The sequence below is a fragment of the Buceros rhinoceros genome, unplaced genomic scaffold (genome assembly GCF_000710305.1).
Source record: "Buceros rhinoceros silvestris isolate BGI_N320 unplaced genomic scaffold, ASM71030v1 scaffold589, whole genome shotgun sequence".
Taxonomy (NCBI): domain Eukaryota; kingdom Metazoa; phylum Chordata; class Aves; order Bucerotiformes; family Bucerotidae; genus Buceros; species Buceros rhinoceros.
The window spans coordinates 5225-26716 of record NW_010430735.1 but is presented as its reverse complement, the minus strand read 5'-3'; the positions used below and the strand labels follow the sequence as shown (position 1 = coordinate 26716).

The 21492-nt window shown below is 42.2% G+C and overlaps 1 protein-coding gene across 1 annotated transcript in view; it reads left to right on the top strand.

The window, feature by feature from the left end:
- The window catches only part of ESR2 (estrogen receptor 2 (ER beta)), a 43018-nt gene extending 22061 nt beyond the window's left edge, over nucleotides 1–20957 (top strand). Inside the window, exons 5-9 of the mRNA XM_010143122.1 lie at nucleotides 8971–9270; nucleotides 14203–14341; nucleotides 16624–16757; nucleotides 18432–18606; nucleotides 20768–20957. Coding sequence (XP_010141424.1) covers nucleotides 8971–9270; nucleotides 14203–14341; nucleotides 16624–16757; nucleotides 18432–18606; nucleotides 20768–20957 — 938 coding nt within the window. The remainder of the gene's footprint in view (nucleotides 1–8970; nucleotides 9271–14202; nucleotides 14342–16623; nucleotides 16758–18431; nucleotides 18607–20767) is intronic.
- Nucleotides 20958–21492: the final 535 nt, after the last annotated feature.

Here is a 21492-nt window from a genome sequence, read left to right as displayed (position 1 = left end):
TTGTACTTACAGTCATGTGACTCTAATGTTGTTATACATTGAGAGATTATATTTTTAAGGTTAATCTTAAGAAGAAAATGGAATGTATTTCAACATCTAATATACTTTCACAGTCATGGCTTATTGTTGTTTCTAGTAGATTCCCCAAATGTACATGATAGAAATAGACTGGGAAAACATCACGCAGGAAAACTGGAGTGGAAAGGAGAAGGTCACTGTGCTTGGTCTTCTGTGATTTGCAGGCATGCACCTCATTTCATCTCATTTAATGTAGATACCCATTTCTATTTCGAGTCTAGGCGGTGTTTTCATCTTTCCACTGCTTTGATCTGAAGGCTGTTTGCAGAATATTATTTCTTTCATTAGGAACATTCTTTAGAATTCCAGCCAGCATTTATTGCTGAACCATTAATGCCGATTTGTTCTTGTGGCAACATTGTCTTGTAGCTTAGAGGCTCCTTTTCTCTTTATTATTAACAGTCTAGTTGTATTTATGGACTACAACATATCCCCTCACAATTTTTGTTTTATTAGGCTACATAAACCAAGAAATCTCCTCCTCTTGCAAAATAGGAAAGTAGACAAAATCTGGAAGTCATCAAGGTAGCTTGTTCCTCAACCTGCTTTAGGCAGAAATAGTCTGTTTTGCACTTGGATGACCAGCATCGTGGACAGTATTCCTGTGAACTCTCCTCGCTGTGATAGCATTAATACACATCGGGTTCTGCGGGAGCTCTTCTCTGTCTTTTTCATGGTTGCAACACATTGGCAGTTCATAATCATCCTATGAGCTGTTGTGATTGCAGCCTCCTGGTTCCTTTCTAGCTGATAACTCCCAGTTTAGAGCCGCGAATCTCAATTGTCCTTTGTAGTATTTTTATACTCCTGAAGTACATTACATTTAGTTTCTGTTGCTCAAGTCAGCTAGTTCTTTCTATATGAAGCTCATACCTTGTTCTGTGTTGATGGTGCATCTCAACTTTATTGGTGGTGTTCTTTGTTATGGTCTTAGCTACCTTTGCTGTCTGGCCTCCAGAAAGGAAAGCCTTCCTGCAAATGAGACTCCTTTTGAAAGCTTTCTTTCTGAACAGTGTCACTGTCTTTTGGTTCATCTTTATGACTGAGAATTTTACTTAAAGTTTTTCCAGCAGGGGTTTCTGTCAAGCCCCGGTTCTGGAGTGGCAGAGTTTCTGTAAAGATTGATTCCACTCTGATAATGTAAGGTGCTCCTCCACCTTAATGCTTTCCTTAAATTAATCTTTTATTGTAATTGCCCAGAAAGTCTTGGTGTTTGATTAGACCTCATAGGCATTAGGGTATTACAAGTAATAAATAAGTACTTATGTCTTAGCCTGTGTTCCTTTTAAAACTTGTCACGTATTCATAAACATATTCTCTTACAATAATGAATGTTTACAGGACATTAATGGCTGTGCCAGACCAAAAATGACACTTTGAAACTATAACAGAAAAATAACAGGAATTGTATTTTCTACAAATAAGGTTCTCTAAATAGTAGCACTGAAATTTGAGACTCTTGAGAATTTGAGAGTCAACAGTTTAAGTTCAGAAAAAGGAATATAAAAATTACTCACAATTGTCTGAGTTGCCTGATGAGTTAAGAGGCACCTGTGAGTAATGCTGATGCATGAACACATGGTGACAGACATTTAAACCAGACAGAGTTTAAGGCTGTATTTCTTGCATGAAATGTAAATGTGATTTCCTGCAGACCAGGGTGATTATCTTTCAAGTTTTTTCTTGTTAGAGCTGTGCTTTAATACCGGTTTTTTACTGTAGAAGCCATAAAAGAGTATGTTTTCCTTTTAATGAAAGCTTTTCACCATCTCTCCTCCTCTCCCAGGTCACTTAGTGAATGCATTGGTTGGCATCTGCTAAAACTCTGGATAGGACAGAATGGTTTGTAAGTGCATTTTTGCTCAGCGGAGACTTGCTGTCCAGCAGAAGTGATAAAAGAACCACATTTACGACTTTGTAGTTTATGAAAGCTCTTCATAAAAACTCTACACTGTTTGCATCAAATCCTTAAATCCTCATTTTGCATATTATCAATAGACACCTTGAGAAAAAATACACGTGTGTGTATGTATATCACATGTTTCTGTGTGTAGATGTGATCAGGCAGCACATGCCATCTTTAAAGCAGTAAGAGGCAGAAGGAAAGTGTTGCTTTGGAGCGTCCTGGTCTGAAATTCTCTTCGATGTCATCACGTTCGCAACCCAACAAGCTGTGGGTAATTCAGTGAAGGCTTGGAGGTGTTTTGTATTAAAGTGATAATGGATTTTCTTACCGGCATCGCCAAAAGCCCAGTGAGGGTCTTAGGCATGGCATCTGCGAATTTCTCTGTAGCATGTCTGTGTTGCCTACGGTTCCAATCAAGGAAGTTACTGCTAAATTTTGGCACTAGCAGAGGTAGAAATATAATTGCAAAGCACTGTCACCAGGAGCAAGGAAACAGAAATTCTGCAGTGAAGTCTGCCAGCAAACGCGAATAAAACAGGCTGGGATAAAATTGATCTTCTCTTGGAGCTTTCTGGTGTTCACCTGGGGAGCTGAAATGGACTGGACTGTTTGCCAAAGGCAGTAAAGAAGAGGGGGGTTGCTTCATCCTTAGCTATACCCGCTGTGGGAGCAGCTATGCTCGTGCTTTTCTTTTTTGTTTTTCCTGAGGCTCAAATTTTTTTGCTTTTCCTGAGGCTCAGACAGACCTTCTTCCACCAGGAGTTTTCGGTTTCCCTGCTGGACTAGACTTACCTTTTATTCCCTTCCTTTGCCCCTCTCTTATATCTTATCCCCATGTGCCAGTTCTTAACGTGTTGAAAATGTTCCAAAGATAAAGCTCCTTTCTCCCCTCTCCGTGCCCCAAATGAGGAGGCTCAGAGGCCATACTAAAAAGTGATGAAGAGATACTGCCCTTGAATACTGGCATTGTTCCACAGACCTGCAGAAAGAAAAACAGACTTCTTCGTTGGGCTGATGTGGTTCAGGGTCCCTCTTTTTCTCCTGTGTGTGGCTGCTGTGCGCAGTTTCTGGATAGCACTTTGAAATACCATAATTTACTTTTTCAGAAATAGAAAAGAAGACTAAGTGGGGAAAAAAAATGTTTCATGGCCTTCCCTGGACATCAGATATATTAATTGTATTTTAGCTATTATAAAAATTACTGTAATTTCAGCTCGTGTTCTCGTGTGTGTATGGCAGATGGCAGCTTCTTTGTCAGTAGGTCTGCTCTGTTCTCACCAGAACATTTGCATTTGCTTTCAAAAGTGGCTGGAGTGATAATGATTTACCAATGTAGACTTGAGTGAGTTTTAAGCTCAGACACTTACAAAAAGTTATTAAAATACATTCAAGCAGTAGAATCTGCAGTTGTGCTGAACTATAAGCAGTTACCAGGGACCAAAATCAATATTAAGAGCAACGTGGCATGTAACTGCCCACTATTGTCAGGCAGCAGAGGCATTTGCCATTTTCAAAGAGTTTATAAAGCAGGAGTTGCTTTAAAAGTAGCATGTTTTGCTGCCAGTACCTGTTGTGGCATTGTGCATGAGTGAACAACAGGCTCATTTTAATTACTTTTTTTTTCCCCCCAATGTGCCTTATTTCCGATGATCTTGTGATCATTTACCCATGTGATCTACGGTGCTGTAGCTCAAGGTCTTGCCCTGGGTCCAGCGTTCTCCGCTGAATACAGCTATTTTCTTGTGCAAAGAATAGCTCTAAATAAGGAGAGTGCTGTAGGAAGAATGAGGGGTTTGCTCATCTTGTGTGCTTCTGCAATTGCCTAAATTACCCTTATCTGAATGAATATTATCTATTAAGTATAGTTAGGGAGCTTGTGGTAAAGTCAGAAATAGTCCCTGATCTGGGAAGCTCCAAGTATTTTATTGCTGCGTCTTTACACAGATTGATCCACGTCCCTGTGTCTAGTGAAGCCAACCATTAAACTGATCTATAGTCAAAATACACAGTTTTATAAACACTTATACATGCCTGTGGATGTTAACAGATATACAGGTAAAATTTCTCAGTCCTGCATAAATTCTGGATTTGAACAGAAAGCACAGAAATTCCTTTCATTTTTGAAATGTGTTGTTTTAATTGGAAAGACTGCTACTTTCTCTTGTGTCAATTGACTTAATAAGCTTAAGTGTTGTTTTCTTGATTGTGTAATATTACAATGCACTCCTTTTTGTTTTAATACAAGCAGAATAAATTTTAATGTGGAAATAAGCTATATATCTTTTAATTACTAATGAGCTGTGTTTTATGCACATGGCTCAGTGAATCGGCCTTCGCCTGCTTTGGCAATATAACACGATTTAAAAAACACAAACAATAATTCAAAACCTGTTCCTCCCCTCCCCTTTATTTTATGTCACCAACTATTTTTTTTTATTAACAAGTTTTTTATGCAGAAGTCTCATAACACTCCTAGTTGGCTTTTTGCACTGTTTTTATGTTTTAAATGGAGGGGGTATTTTTTAGTAAGTGCTGGTTATATATGAGACTTGATTTAGTTAAATAACATAAAGTAACTTAAAGGGGCTTGTTATTTCCCAGTAAGAAACCCCACAAGTATGGAGATCTTCAGTACCATCAGTAAGTATCACAACCTGACTGAATTATTTTAAGATGGAGCATGGAGTGCAGCTGCACAGATAAAAACTGTACAAGGTTGTATCAGTTAGGATGCTGGACTACCGTTTTTTAATATTTTTTAAATTTTGCTGATTTCTTTGCTCTCTTTCATTAAAGTACCTGGTCACTTAACAGTCAGTTTTTATTTTAGATACTTTAGATATTTTAGTTTTTATTTTAGGCTACAAAAATGTTATGTAAAAATCTTTACAGCAGTGAATTGGAAAGGATAACTTGGGTCTTGGCACCAAAGGCCTGATATTTCCCATGCCACAGAGGAGCCTGGGTGACAGTATAAGAGAGCTGAGGACAGCTGATCGGAGGATGTGGAATCCCACAGGACTGCGGTTGGATCACTTCAGTGCCGGGAACTGAACTAGGGTCAATGAGCTGCTTGCAAGGGCTTGCTTGTCCACAGATTGCTTCTGGCAGATCCGTCCAAACTGCTGGCACTTCTTCCTTGTTGTGTCATTGGGGATCTCCACCTCTCCCCAGATCTGTCTCAAACCAGTAGTTTTTCTGACTTCATAAATTTAGATATGGTCCCTAACTGAACAACTTTTCCATGTTTTTAATGGAAAGACTGTTGCTGTTCACGTGACTTCTTTTTGGTGGCTTCACAGCTCTGCCGAGTCCTGGAGAAGAAAAACTATGCATGTCATGGAGCAACTGGTATTTTTTGATAGCCCAAGAAAGCTTCTTCTCTGCCTGCATCTCTTTATGGCTTTTAGTCCCTTTTTGCTATTTTTCTTCTTCTCTCCTTCAAGATGTCCATGTTCACTGATCTTCAGCTTTCTAAATAGTGGAAGCAATGTGTGGCGTTGCTTCTTTAGATCTTTTCTGGCAGTTACGGTCTCTACCATGCACATACATACAGAAATCAGAGCCATGGATCTCTCTGTAGACAGAGCACTCTGGTAACTAGGCATTTCCCCATCTGTGTCCAGCTGTACTTTTGTTCCAATTGCTTAGCTCACTGTCGACCTTTCCTCCTTGTCTTCCCTGATGGAAAATATTGACATACTTTCTGTGCGTGACATGACTTCAGAACAGTCTGCAGCCCACTGTGTCATTCTAATGTTTTTCTGAAGCTGACAAAGCACTTTAAGATTTTCATTTTGGCCTTTGTGCATTAGTCCAACGTGCATTAGCAGAGTTCACTACATCATCCAAGGGTCTTTGTAGAAATTATTCTATGCCTTGCTGTCCTCTGACTCTCTCAGGAAAAAAAACCAAAGAGGATTTGCCCAGACAGATGGTTGAAGAAATTGCTCTGTGACATGTGTAGTTCTGCAGTTAACCTTTTTTGGGGGGTATCCCCATCAAGTCTGATTTCATGAATCTACCGTCTAGCATATCTCAAGCTCTGATTATCTCTGCTGGTGAGTTATCTTTCCTAACTGCTGTTCAGCTGCTCTGGCAACTTCTAGCTGGATGTCATTCAGCTAAGCATCTGGTTCTGCAAATCATTGATTGTTTTCCCTCAATCCATTATTTGTGCAAATGTCCTGTCACTACTCAACCAATGTTCCTTTTAAGGATGTAAAACCTTCCTTGCCACTTGCAGACTTTAAGCTGGACTTCTAGCTGGTAACACTTCCATTTCCAAATGACTTTTCCCACTTGGATTCCTCCATGCCTGAGGACTATCCATTGAACCAGCTTTGCCTATTTGTCTTTTTCAGTCTCTTGGGTTTTCAATTAGAAGGTGTTCTCTGATATTGGGAACTTCTTTAATGGTCATTCTGTTCTCTTTTATAACCGTGGTGATTTACTGAACAGGCAGCAAGTGAGGATGACAGCAATCTGCAGTTCATGGTTTCACATCCTTAAAGTCTTGGCAGAATTTTTTTAGCCCTTATCCAGTCTTTTCAGTGCCTTCAGGTTGTACCTGACTGACCTTTGCATCCCATAGTTCTCACAGGTTAACTGAAATGGTGCTTGGCAGCTGCTGAAGACAAGACAGGACTATGACCTGAAAAGCCACCTCATCTGAGGAATCTCCACCACGAACCTGCATTCACCCAACATCTTATTTAGCGACACAAAGCCTTGTCAACAGTGTCTGAAATTTTTTTTTTTGTGCTCCCACTGCCTTTATTTTTAACTTGGCTTGTGGCTGGGCCTCTTTGCTAACTAAAACCCAGGGTGAGAATTGCATTGCCGGGTTGGCATTTACATAATGGTCTGTATAGCTCTGACGGATATGGATGAAGAATGGTAGGAATAGTAGCTTGACAAGGGAAACCGCCACATTGCCATGTCCTTCAGGTCCATTAGCAAGTCTGAGCATGCATTGTTGTTAGGTACATACACACACGATACCTGTATCCACACAGATCAGCACAGACGGAAAACACAGCACTCTGTGAATACAGGCAGTGTTATACAACATAGATCCTTCCAGTAGCTGGGTTTAGACACTCACTCTGTCAAATAGTTGGCCTGCGGATCCCCATATCTCCTCCGAGTGATGGCCTCTGGCTCTACAGCCTCACCCCAGTTGCTGCTGCTCAGCCTTTCTCCCTCACAGATGGTCACAAAACAGACATGTGCGATGGAGCCCTCCAGTAACTGCATTCAGACAGTCAATGTTAGCCAGCAGCTGGCCCCTGGCCCCTCTGTTCTTCCAGGTACTTAGTGCACAAACCCTCTCTCTCATGCACACACACACGTGAGAAACCAGGACTCTGGCAGCTGGTCCGAACTTATCACCCTACCAGTAGCTGACACCCAGATCCTTTGGCCTTTCTAGGAGGTGGCTTGGAATGTCTGGTTCTTCCAGGTGAACTGCAAAGCTTTTCCTTTTGACTTATCTGCTGGGTGTCATGCCCAGAACACAGGCTGATCATTGTCCCAGAGTACCCTGGCCAGTGTGCTTGTTGTCGCTCCTTAGGTTCTTGGGATTCTTCTGTCTTCATTATTCATTTGCTTCTTTGTCTTCACACACTTTATGAAGTCTTTAATCTTATACCCCAGTGAAGAAGAACCAGAGTCTGGGATCAGGACAAGAAGACTTCAGGCAACACACCAAAAGGACTTCATAAATGTAGTAATGCCGAGCAGCAGCAGGAAGGATGCTTCTGTCAAATGTGTTGTGGGACTGAAACCAAATGAGACAACTTATTATGCTTTAAGACTCCGTGGTGCCTAAGTATGCAATAATAAATGTTAGTCTGGTCTAGATTTATGTTAGCACAGGCATTTTCATATCTGTGAAAATTCAACCTTTGAGTTTCATATGTCAGTAAAAGTGGTGATAACCAGCACAAAAAATTAACTTCTAAAAGATTTAGAGGACAATTTAGCTGTGATATTAGAAATGTTAAGTGCTGGAGGATTCCAGTCTAAGGATCTCTTCAGTAACTTAGTATTTTTAAATATCCTGATCGTTAATATGGTGTAGCCTTGCACAAGCCTTACGAAGGATTATTGGTAAATGAGTAAACATAGTCCTTATTACAGAGTATGCTGAAGGGTAATATTCAGCATATTACAGAGTATGCTGAAGGGGTGAGGGAAATAGAAGCCGTGATTGAATGTTTTAGCAAATTTCCATACCACGTTTTTGGAAATGCTTTTAGACTTTCTCCATGGCAGTTATGCAAGAACAGGTAACAGTGGTCCCTCCAATAACCATGACAGAGGATTGGAGATGATTGGTGTTGTCAGAATGAGCAATATATTAAGTCCAGAAATTTAAGGGACTGCTCTTTGCAGCTGCAGGCGGGACTCCAAACAAGGGCTGGCTCCTTCTAGTTGTAGGTGTCTGAATTCGTTTTGGGGAAGCTCCTGCCAGCTTAGTGGAATGCAGGGGGAAAATGGGTTGCATCTCATTAAGTCCCTACCTTGAACACCCAGCTCGCAGTGAGGCCCAGCTGTGCTTCTGGCTGACTAATTTACTCTGTGTCATGGCCCAGCCTTTCAGAAGACTTTCCTTCACCCAGTTTACATATAAAACAGAATTTAGAAACAGATAGCTTTATTTGCATTTAAAGACCTGATTTATCTCTTTTTGATGTCGATGGAAATTTTCCCATGGACTTTTAAAGTGAGTTGACTGAAGAGAAAAATAAACCTTTTTTAAACGTTATTTTCTGTTTAGAATAAACAAAACCCTCTGCTGAAGTCAGTGGAAACAAAGTCAATGCTGAATGCTCTACCAATTCTGAAACTTAATGTTCAATATTAGATGTTCAATTACATCCAATATTAAAGGGTTTTCCCTCTTGTCCCCAAACATTTGGATCTGCATAATGCAACACAGAGAAAAATACTTCAGTGCAATCATGTGTCTCTCGTGTCAGGCTCAAGAAGAGAACGCTGTGGGTATCGGATCCTGCGCCGCCATCGTAGTGCAGAAGATCAGGTGCATTGCATTGGCAAAGCTAAGAAATACAGCGAGACGGCAACCCGCGTAAAAGAGATCCTGCTCAGCGCGGTCAGTCCGGAGCAGTTTGTTTTATCGCTGCTTGAAGCGGAGCCTCCTAATGTGTTGGTGAGTCGTCCCAGCAAACCGTTCACGGAGGCCTCCATGATGATGTCCTTGACAAAACTGGCAGACAAAGAGTTGGTTCACATGATTGGTTGGGCCAAAAAAATTCCTGGTAAGAATATCAGTCTTGTTTTTTGTTTATTTTAGTCAATGCTTTTACAGTCAATGTGTCATTCTCTACCCTGAAATAAGAGCGCAGCACAGTAAATGTGCAGCGTGAAAGTCTTAAGCTTTTTATTCTACAAAGTAATGGACAATTCCTTGCTCTCAGTGATTCACCTGGATGTGATTTGATTTAGACAACAACCTAGTCTGTAATTTACTGTCTGCTGTTAGTCAAATACCTGTTCGTGTTGCTAAAAAGCATAGTTGGTGTTGCCTGTAATTTCTACCTTGTCAAAAATACCTGATGAAACTGATTTAGAAGGTTCATTAAAAGGCGTATTAACTAGATTGCTATAAAAAATAATTGAAAACTGAATTATTTCCTTGAATCCTGCTAAAAGATTTCTAATACAGTTGAAAACTGAAGTGTGTCCAAGCACTGAGCATCTGCAATTGCTTCATTTGACAGAGCTGCTATGCAAGAGCTTCAGATTGCAAAGTGGTGCGTAGCATATATTTAGGAGTTATTGTGTGCTCTCCTTCAAAACAAAAATCAATGAAGATGCTTTTGGTTGTTGGCAACACAAAGAACATGCACTGAAGTACAACCGCATGTGTTGTTGTCTTGGATGGCTCAGATGCGACCACAGTATCATGGCAATGGACTGCTCAGTTCTTACAAACCCGAAGTGATGAGCGCTTGTGATTCCTTCTCCATGAAGCATCCACGATTAAAACAGTTGCAATGGAGATTAAAAGCCAGAATAAAAGCAGCCAGCACACAGGAAAGATAGTGGGCAAAGTTGAGCAGAGGAACTTGCTGGCTGGCACAGACTAAACTGCAGACTGTGGCCCTTTAGCAAGGGCTGAGGTGACCAACTAGTAATAGTGACCTGGAAGAAGCATCAAATAATTGATAGACGTGGAGCAGCAGGGGGCTTAACCTCCTCTGCTAGAAGGGAACCCTGTGGCTGTGTTTACCTTGCATGGCTCGTATGTTCTGCAGTGCGACGGGTAGTCCTAACCAGTCGTCAGGACTGAGGAGCCAGCACACCATGGCTTCTCTCGTGCTGAAGGCAACCAGAGCGTGCTGGTGTGCGCCCTGGACTTGTCACACTAGTGCACTGTAAACGGCACTTGCCGCTGCTGGAATACACATGCAGGAAGAGGTGACAGTAATCCTTACCTCTACAAATGAACAGAGTGTGTACAGTACAGGGAAGAAGCTTGGTGGAGGATGTTCATGTGATCCTTAAACTAAGAATTAAGGGAAGCCTATCCCATTTCAGGTCTAGCTGGAGTGGCTGAAGGTGCCACTAACTCCAGCTGCTGGACCCAGCTCCTAGCTGCAGATTACAGTCTCCATGGCTCAGCGGCTCTGTTGGAGGGTTCAGGTGTGATGGTTTTAGTGTGCCAATTCTGGGTCAGCTGCTGAGGCAGCGTGGAGGAGGTGGCTGCACAGCACAAGCCTCGTAAACCACGCTGGCCATTTGCAAAGTGGCAGTGGTTTTGTTGTTAAGGTGGAATGTTTGAAACCAAGAGCCTGAATCCTTAATCCTTACTTTTCCTGAGATAAGAAACTCTGAACATAACTGTAAGGTAAGTAATCATAACGGGTGTCTATTGCTATAATCTCTTGTTTGATCAGAAAAACTTCATTAAAAGGTACCATTTCAGAGGACTCCCTATAGATATGTTAATCCAGTAGGAAGTGAATTGTGAAGGAAAACCAGAGCAAATCTTAGAAAATTACCCCATTTTAAGCACCGTTTGAATGTGAAAAAAACACCCAAACCAACCTTTTCCATTTCCTGATTGTTCTTAACTTCTTTTTTTAACTATATCAGCTTTTTAAAAAAAAACCCAACGACAAATCCAAAACCTCAGCCAGCTGAGATTAATTTTTTACATTTTTCAAAAGATCAGTTTCCAAACCAACCCTAATTTTTATGTTGATCACTTTTAGTTTATTTTCGACTGTATGAAGAAAACCCACTGATGCAGTCAAACTGCTTCAAAACAGTTCCTGGGAATGTCGACATTTTATCCTGTGTGTTTGTTTTTTCTGATCACTCCTGTTACACAGAATACCATTTCAGAACAATGCCAAAAATAGGTGTGATGTGTAATATGCACCTAATTATAAGTAATATTGCCATGTTACGTGGTAGTTAGAGCATTTACTTGAAAGTGGATTTTTTTTTTTTCCATTAAAGTAACTGTGGTGACTAAAGCTTAGGACGTAGAATTTCAGTTTTCAAAAATTCTTGACTGAAGTTAGTAATCTAGATCCACGCTCTGCTTCCTTGAGGTAAGGTCTTAGAAAAAAAAATACAGACTTCTTGACTAATGGCCCAATGAACACTGATTTTACTTGCTGCAAAGGTGAATATTTGCATTTGTGTACTGGGTAAGAAGCCCATTTTCACCTCTAAATTATTGTTGGCTGTTATTCTGACACTCACCGAAAGTGAAAGAAAATATTTTTTTGTTTTTCCTTATGGATGCTGATGTTAACAGTACCTTTTTACCTGAATAGGAAATATATTTTTTCATATTTAATATTTAATGAGCTTCTTTTGTGAAGAGTTTTACTCTGTGACTGTGCCTTTGTCTGTACTTCCAGCTTAATGGATTGCATTTTTGATGTTGCTCAGTAGAAGAGAAGCTGATGCCTGGGTTTTTTTCCTTCTGAATTCCAAGTATTTTAATTCTGAGTTGTCAGATGGCAGAACATAACTTCTGTAACTGACTTTTACTTTGTTGATCTGCCCTGAGAGAGTCGAACGTGGTTCATAGCTGAGCCTGTGTTGCTAATCAATCGGATGTTGTAATAATATTGACATTTGGATTCATTATGCAACCTAGTGTGTGGCTGAGCAGAGCAGTGTGTCATTCGCTCTTTAGTACACAGGCAGCACAAGCTGCCTCTTGTCCGCCTTAGTAACTTATAGTTAAATTATTAGGTATAGATCATGTGATTGATTTAAAGAATATGCACTACGGCCATAGAAAAATAAGTAGTTTAATGTACAGTGCAGCAAATTAAATGGGACTTCTGACAGTGCAGTAGAAGCTGTGGTGGAGGAAGCTGTGTTGTCCCCAGACTCTAAAGCACACGATCGTTAGGAAAAGGACCGGCATAGCCCTTCCAATAGCTGTGCTCATAAACCATGCTGCTGGTGCCGATAGTGTGAGTTTAGCAGATGACATCGGGGGTAAATCTGGAGCTTTAAGTATCTGCAGACTGAACGCTGGGACTCGTTCAGACATCTCACTCGACTGAGGTAGCTTTTAAACCCAGTAACAGGTTGTTTGTGCTAAAGAAATCAGCACATGCCTGTGTAAATGTTTATTTAAATAAACTTCCGAAATGTCTTTGGGCTGTTGTTTCCCAGGAAACTGCCACGCTCAGTTTATGCTATTCATGCATCCATGATTGTTTTTCTAAAAGCACTTTTAAAATTATGAGTGTGTGTCTGGCAGATAATCTGCTGTTGGCTGTGGATTCTGTAGTAAATTCTGTGACAGCAAAATCCGGGAGGGAAGGTACTGCTCAGAGGCTCTTGTTTACCCTTCTCATAAAATAAGCAGCAAGGCTATCGCTTTCGAAAGGCAGCACTTTTAACAGTGATAAGAGAAAACGCACATTACCCAGTTTATGTCAACCTGGGGCTGTCACCAACTGTCTTCCAGCCTAGTAGTTTAATATGATTAAAATATGTGGAGCATTTGTGTAAATGACTGATGCAGATTCTCTGACAGCGCAAACGTACTGTGAGTATTTTAAGACCTCAGACAACTGGCAAGAACTAAGGAGGACCTGTCTCCCGTGGCCAGGCTGTACCGATTTTTCACTCTGCAGAGTTGCAGGTGCCGGCTTCTCTGAGCGTGGAGCGCCTTTGCTGAGGGACTTATCTAAAGCAGCTCTGCTTCGAAAACTGCGGCCTGATCTTGTTTTTGACCACTGGACTGGTCTCCATTGTATCTGGGTTTTACTCCTTGACTGAGCAGGCTGCTTTCCCACTTATGTTTGGATAATTCACGCTTCTGATCTTTTGGTTTGGGTTGTATACGCTTCACTTCTCGTTATTCGGCTTCTACGCGTATTTCTTTCCCTGGTCATTTTTGCAGAGGAAGGGAAAGGGTGTGCTTCAGGCTGTGCTGCAGTGCTCGCTGATGTCTTGCTCTAAGTTCTGGAGAGAACTAAATGCTGGAACAGGTTTATGCACAATCATCACTTTTTTTTTTTCTGCCTCTGGGCTGCTGTGTATGGAGGCAATGGGGACACTATTACCTTCACCAGCTCCCCTTGTCTTTTCTTCTCTGGTTTAGTGCATAGAGAAGGAGGCAGCAGGAAAGGGATGGGATGGGGTCAACATGTATCATGTAAAAAGGGGGCGATAACACAGAGGCACCAAGCTGTGGGTTCTTTCACAGTTACCCAACAACCCCAGAAACATGCCTGTCTTATGAGATTAAAAAAACCCCTGCAAGCGACAACCACATGTTCCAGAGAAAGAGCACGCTGTTTTCTCAGGGGTCCTCTGCAGAGCAGTAACATCTCTGACAAATGCAAGTTTTGCAAGTGATTCCCTGGTGCTTCTCAGCAGGCCGTGGGATCATCATCTGAAGAGGTGGCTAAGCGTGAGGCAGGTCCTCTGCAGTCACTTGAGTTTCACCAACTGTACGGGAGTAATTGCCCTTGAACATCACTGCTTCATTTCAAATGGTTTGTGGAAGATTTGACAGTGATAATACCAAATATTTCTGTTACTATTTGAGATGGCAGCACGGTCCTTCTGATGTCGGTGATCCCTTTTCTGGCTTTCTTCACAAGCCACAATTCTTTCTGTTGATTTTTTTTCTCATATGCTCAGTCTGCTTTATCAAAACAGAGGAATAAACAGATTGATTTATATTATCTTCATCATTTTAGGCTTCGTTGATCTCAGCCTCTATGACCAAGTAAGACTCTTGGAGAGTTGCTGGATGGAAGTTTTAATGATTGGTTTGATGTGGAGATCAATTGACCATCCTGGCAAACTAATTTTTGCACCAGATCTCGTACTAGACAGGTAAGAGAAATAAACTTCTTGAGAATGCTTCATGATGGCATGTTTGGAGGTGGGGTGAACGGTAAGAGGAAGAGAATTGAGTATGCGAGATGCTATTGATAGTTCATCTGACAAAATCCTTTACTTGCATTTGTAACAATTATGTCTTGAGGCTCCACATCCTTACAGGGTTTTAAGGAATGCTAAGCATAAACATATTGTCAGTCTTGCCAGGTCCTTAATTCCTGTAGCACACAACAATAACTTTCTCTGTATTTTTCACATCTTTTTTTTCGTTTTATACCTTTTGGTCCGAGTCTCTGGGTGCTGAAACTGTAGGCACATCAACACATTATCAATCAATTTCCTCCAGCTGATAGATTTTCTTCCCCGCCTCACTCAAAAAACAAAAAAAAAAAAGCAGGTGTTGTGTCAGGCCATATTTTAATTTTTTTAAAGTAGTTTTCCTACCTGTTTTTCTTCCTGCCCACAGCGCAGATTTCATAAATACCTGTAATAATGAACATTGCAGCACTAGTCAAAAGGGATTTTAAAAACCCCATAGCTTGCTTTTTAATACTGAAAGTATTTTTTTTTAAAGCTAAAGCAGAGTGTTTGCAGGATTAAAAATTATTTCTCTGTAACATCATGTACCAGCAGGGAAGAATTCAGATTAGTAAGGGTGTTTTTCTACAGGTCCTTAGAAGAATTTGACCTGGGCTTCATAATGGTAAAAAGTCGGGGAAAAAAACCTGCTTTCATGGGTAGATTTAAAATGTCTCTTAACCTTTTCAGATGGGGAAATTCAGATCTCTACCCCTTCTGTGGCTTGAGCTCAATAATAACAATCATCATCATAGATACAGAAAGCAACATGTCTTAGTAAGAGAGATAAATCTAATTTATAGAATATACGAAATAGATTATTTGCTCATATAAAATTCAATGCAAGGACACCCTGTGTTTTGCAATACATTCAGTTCCTCAGGAGCTAATATGTGCTGAGCAGAGTGAGCTTATTTGATGCATTCCTTCGTCTCCACAAGACACAGCCAAGTGGGAGCTAGCAAGCAGCTGGGCAGGCTGTAATTCTTTTTTTTTTTTTTTTGAGACAAGTGGATGAAACTGTTTTGTAACTTGATTGTTTTTATCCTAGTTGAACTTCAGATACATTTCCCACATAATCTTTGTGATGCTTCTGTCTTTATGTTGAAACTGGCAGCTGCCTTGTCCTTCTCCACAGCTTTAAATTTGCAGACACTTGGGAAACGGGGCAGTGTTTGGGGAGCTGCCTTTCTGCAGGCAGCGCTTGCTGCCCCTGGCCGGTGTAATCTGCCTGTGCTGCCTCGCTGCCTGAAGGCTCAGCACCTTCCCCTTGAGATCCAGTGGAAGAGTAAAGTTCTTTAGCAACCCTGCACTGCTGTGATTAAATCTGCTTCATCTTAAAAACATGACAGAGGAAAAAAAAATCTCATATTACAGATAGTACAAGAAGCATCCTCTTAGAGCTTAATTGCTTTTTTAGTGAGTATCTGTTAAAAAACTAACAAAAAAACAGGAACAGTAACTTCAGTGGTTCAAAATTTGCTGCTGCTTAATTTTAAACCCATTGGAATGGCTTAGGTGTGTTTGGGTTGTTTTGTTTTGTTTTTTAATCAGAAAATGGGGCTATTTCTAATATCCAACATGGAGAAAGTTGCATTCAGTAAGCACTTGCCAACATACAAACAACCAAACCACAAAACCACCAAAAACCTGAAAATCTATTTACATTTAAACACCTTCAAATAAAAAGGTGCTGGGAATGGGGTAGATGTTGTTCTATTCTTTTAAAACGTCTTATTGTTCCAAGAAACTCATTTTAGGGGGGATTTTCTTAGTCACCAAGTCCTGGGGCCGCTGTCAGGTACAAAGAGTGATGTCACCAGTCGTGACTTAACTCCTTGTGAAACAAATCTGAAAAAGAATTCAGGATGGTAATGATGTGCCCTGCACTGCAGAGCTTCAGGCCGATTATCCAGAATTACACCGGCTGTGAGGTTAAAGCGCCTTACAGAACTCCGGTCATACCTGCCTGCAGCCAATCCTGCAGCCACTTTAAAGAGAAAATCAGATCCTCAGAGGTGATGACCTCTTACACCAGCGTAATTTTCACTTTAGATTTCATGCAGAACCTTTTGCACTCTCCCAGAGATGAGATGGAGAGGCCTTTTGCTGCCTCCTTCGTGCTTTGACTGTTAGCTGGCTGAATCAGAGTTCCCTAATTCTACATTTTCGGTAACGTTTTAAATGTGTTTCCATAGGGACGAGGGGAAATGCGTAGAGGGGATTTTGGAGATCTTTGATATGCTCCTGGCCATGACCTCGAGGTTCCGAGAGCTGAAACTGCAGCACAAGGAGTATCTGTGTGTCAAGGCAATGATCCTCCTCAATTCCAGTGAGTATGCAGTCGACTCTGACGCTCACCAAATGGTTTTCTTATTTTGAGGGTGGCTGGGAAATCAGCCTCTAAAAATGACAGAAATACCAAATGAGATAAACCCATTGAAAGAGAACAATGGAAAGGACTTCTCCCTGTCAGGTGGTAAGGATTTTGCTCAGGAAACTTCTGGGCTGTATAATTTGCTAGATTTAGGGTCTATGTCCTGTTGTAAGAACAAAGTCTGAAAGCTTCTTACAGGGTGGGGGGTATGTCCTTTTCAGTGAGAACTTCTGCTCATCTCTCTGTGGATCCTGGTCATGTGTAAAAATTGCTCTATGAATTAACGCTGTCCTTAACGCTTAGACCTGGTAAAACTAGTTACTCATCCAAGTGATGATTAATAGGCCTGAAATGTTCCTATTAAATGGTAATTAATTGGTAGAAATGACTGAGAGTACTCAACAATTCTGAAGATGAATTTCAGGGTAGGAGCTTTGCTTTGCATCCTTTTACATGAGGCAAACTGGAGTGAGTGTTTGCTAGAGGAATGAGTGTTTGCTAGCTTAATCTGCAGTAAAATGTTTTTATTCCCCAGAACATTTTGTGGTTAACGTTGTCAAAAGAATCCAACAACAAGATAACAGCTCTTTACATGTACTGTTTTTAGCAAGGAGCTGCTGCGTGATCACAGCCCAGTTCTGCAGGGGAATAGTCCAGCTGGTATCCCACTTTTTGATAGATGGATACCATTATTTCAGCAGACAACAAAAGCGATTCTTTTTTTTTTCTTAAAAAAAAAAAAACCAAACCGAAACAAATCCACAACAACCAACAAAACATCCAAAAAACCCAACAAAAACCCAACAAAAACCCCATGTTCATCACCCACTTTTCTTCAAAGACTCACCTCTCCTTTCACCTCTCCCTGCTCTTTTTTTCCTGTCAAATTTAATCTTTTACTCCTAGTTTTCAATGTGTTCTGGAGCTCTGTCCTTCTGTAAGTATCTTTGGGAAGATTTCTCCTCCCCCGGGTCTCTTCTGCTCTATCAATAATGTATATGTGTGGCTCCAGACCTTTCCAGTGGTGATTTCTCCTCTTCCCTCCCCATATCCCCACCCCCTTTCTCTGTTTTGGCTAACTCTGTTTTTGCTAACTCGCACTGTAGGCAAACACTGTATCGCGGCACCCTGAGTGAGCTGGAGGGAGATCATGGCAGGCTGGGTCCATGAGCAATGTCCCTCACCATGTTCTCCTCCCCTCCTCAGGATATACTCAGAGAAAAAGGGTTTTTTCAGCAAGAAGGGATTCAGGCGAGCACAATGCTGTAATTCATAACAGTTACTAAACTAGGAGAAACTATGAGGTACAGAGTGATTCAAAGGAAAAAAACCCTGAAGAATGGAGAGCACATCCATTTTCTGGACTAAAGGGTCTATGTTCAACACATTGTCTTGGGAGGATTTGGGAGAGTTACTCAGTTTACAAATGACGTGGCTGTCAAATTTTGGCAAAGGAGTGTGAGAGCTTGGTTTGGCACATGGAGCACCATTTGTACAGTCTTGGGGGGGGTGTCAGGAAGTGTATCTTTTCTAATCCTATTGAAACAATATATCACCAAAAAATCCACAGTTGTAGCTTTTTTTTTCTTCCTCATGAGCAGGGAGTATTTCTTTCTCTTCTCTGGCTAGGCATGTTTCCCCTGTCAGCAGAAGAACCTGAAAGCAACAGGAAACTGCACCACCTGCTTAACATAGTCACGGATGCTCTGGTGTGGGTTATTGCGAAGAGCGGAATCCCGTCACAGCAGCAGACAACTCGTCTGGCTAATTTGTTGATGCTCCTCTCTCATGTCAGACACGCGAGGTAAATTTTACAGAATGCGTGTAGCTCCTAAGGTGTTCGTGTTTATTACAGCGACAAAGGCAGGCTTGAACTCCAGAGCACTCCTGAGAGACTCCTGGTGCTGCTCTTCATCGCTGTTCGTCGTTAGGCTTCCCTCCCTGGCGCGGCTGAGCAGACAGCAGAGTCAAGTGCTTGATGGCACTCAGAAATGTGGTGTTGATATGAAAATGCTGTCCTAACCCTATTACATTGGACTGTTCAGGATGTATCTGCCCCGGATGTTTAACAATAACCACACAAATTCAGCCTTTCCAAAGCAACCCCACCGTCTCCAGAACTCTTCTGTCCAAAATAAAGTTTCTTTCAAAGCTGATCTGCAGGCTGGGATTTGCTGGAGGAAAGTGTACTTTGGGCGCCATGTTTGTCCCAGGCCGAATCTTGGTCTTTGATTCGCAACCACAGGATTTTTGCCAGGTGACTTGCACTACAGGCGTGCCACACTCCTGCTTTCCCTGTGGGAAGCGGCTTCTCTGCTCCCTGCTGGTTCCTGGACTTCCTGGAGCTGCTCGTCTCTGCTTGCACAGGGTCCTACAGACAGATGCTTTAATTTTCAGGCTGTTGGTCATTTTAAATTATTACTCGGTGACCAGCTATTCACAAAGCTGTCTTATGACTTGGCTTTGAACTGTGTGTGCAGGGAAGATGGAGCGCAGCAGACTCAAACACAGGGTCCTACAGACAGATGCTTTAATTTTCAGGCTGTTGGTCATTTTAAATTATTACTCGGTGACCAGCTATTCACAAAGCTGTCTTATGACTTGGCTTTGAACTGTGTGTGCAGGGAAGATGGTCCTGGGACCAGGCTGGAGCATGCAAAGGAGGGATGAGCACATCGGGCTTTGTGTAGGGACACTGGAAGAGGGACAGGCGCCCTTGGGAAAGGCTTCCTGGGAGAGCAGGTGGCAGCAGCAGGGACCAGACTGTGCTGAAAGGCAGCTTTTAACAGCCGGTCTGTGAACTGGGGGTGAGTTTGAGAGCTGGTCCTCCAGAAGCTACAGCGCCAGCCAGAGCTGAACCCAGCTCACAGCTCTGATGCACTGCTGTCAGCTGGGTTGCTCACTGTGGTGTGACACCACATCAGAGCGTTGCAGGAGCTCTTCTTCTGGCATGGCGTGAATAAATGTGAATCTTTGCAAATTTTTTATATTTTCTTATTAAAACAAGAGGATTTTTGCTGTGCTGCCTCACTCGAAGTCTGGAGGCTACTTGTTGTGACCTGTCTCCTTTATGTTGCTTAGCACTGGTCAGTCAATTACACCTTGTTCTGAAAAATAATTGATGCTCTCAGCCTTGATTACCAAATGGTGCGGGCGGGACTCTCAAGAGCTGCATGTAGGAGGGGGGTCGCAACTTCTTCTTTGTCATTTACATATTTATAACTCTTGAATCACTGCAAAACCTCATTTTTCTGGAAGCATTGTCCCCATCTCAATCCAGTCAGATCACCTTTTTGCTGGCTGGCTGCTGCTGTTTCCACTGTGATAAATTTGGTGCTGAGCAAGCACACTCAGATTTCAGCTCCAGAATGTTGAGTGCAGCTGAAGTACGTGGCTGTGGACATCGCAGGTGCACATACATCTCCTGTTAGTCCAAATCGTGATACAGCCACAGAGTGCTCAAGCTAACAAAGTGTCATTGCATCTTACTGCATAACCAAAACCAAAAAAACCACAAAAAACCTGCTTTTAAAGCCTGTAGCTATCTGCAGGATCTGACACTGGACACGCAGAGACGAAACAAACTGCCTGAAGTTAGCCAGGATGGTTTGGTCTGCCGAGGTAGGAGAGGCAGGTAGTCACTAGAGCTGCACACTGTAAACTCCCCTTCTCGTGTGTGAGCCTCCCAGGCTTACAGCATCATTTCTTTTTCATTTCAATAGGGTTGATACATCTGCATTATTTTCTGAAGTCTGTCTGTGCAGCATAAAGCTAATCCTGGTTCTCTAAATAGTGAAACACTCAGCTTTAAAGCATTGGGGTGACTGTAGACGGTGGTAGGTGATCGCAGGGACTAGAGCAGCACCTCCTGATAAAGAAAGGACTCTCTCGAAGCCATGAGCATGTTTTCCTTCTTTGCATTATCGGACCCAGATCACTGACTTGGTTTTTGTCCTCCTTCACAGTAACAAGGGGATGGAGCATCTTCTCAGCATGAAGTGTAAAAACGTGGTCCCAGTGTATGACTTGCTGCTGGAGATGCTGAACGCACACACTCTCCGAGGGCAGAGGAAGTCCCCGGTCACGCATCCGGAATTTGGCCCGTTAGAACAAATGGAGACTGGAGACAGTCTGCGAAATGGGGCAGCCCAGTGATTCTGTGGAAACCTGGAAATGTGAAGCTTGTTCAAAGGTATGTGAGGAAACAAAGCTACTGTGACGGGACTGCTGAAGCATGACCGAACGAGAGGCCTTGGCTCTTCTAGATCTGCGTGTGGGTACCTTGGGAAAGGCTTGTGGGACGCACACCTCTGTCTGTGTTTCTGACACTAAAATAGCCGCACTTTCGTAGTGCCTTTTCTGAGATGCTTCAAAAGCACCTTACGAAATCAAGCCTCAGAACAGTACTGCGAGACGGGGGATTGCTGCCTCTCCTCTCCAGAGGCAGCTGGACAGAGGCAGAGGGATAAAGGGACTGGTTTAAGACGACAGAAGAAGCCTGTGTCAGGGCTGGGAGTGAGTGTCTGTCTCCCAGACAAAGGCTTTTAGGCACTGACTAGCCAATCCCCTTTTGCAGTGTGAGCTGGTGTGAAACGTGTCGTTTGGGACAGATCCGCTTCCCTGTGTGTGCTGGTCCCTGGGGAATACCAGCCTGGCAGCTGATGGAGGGACAGTGCCGAGAGGTGAACGG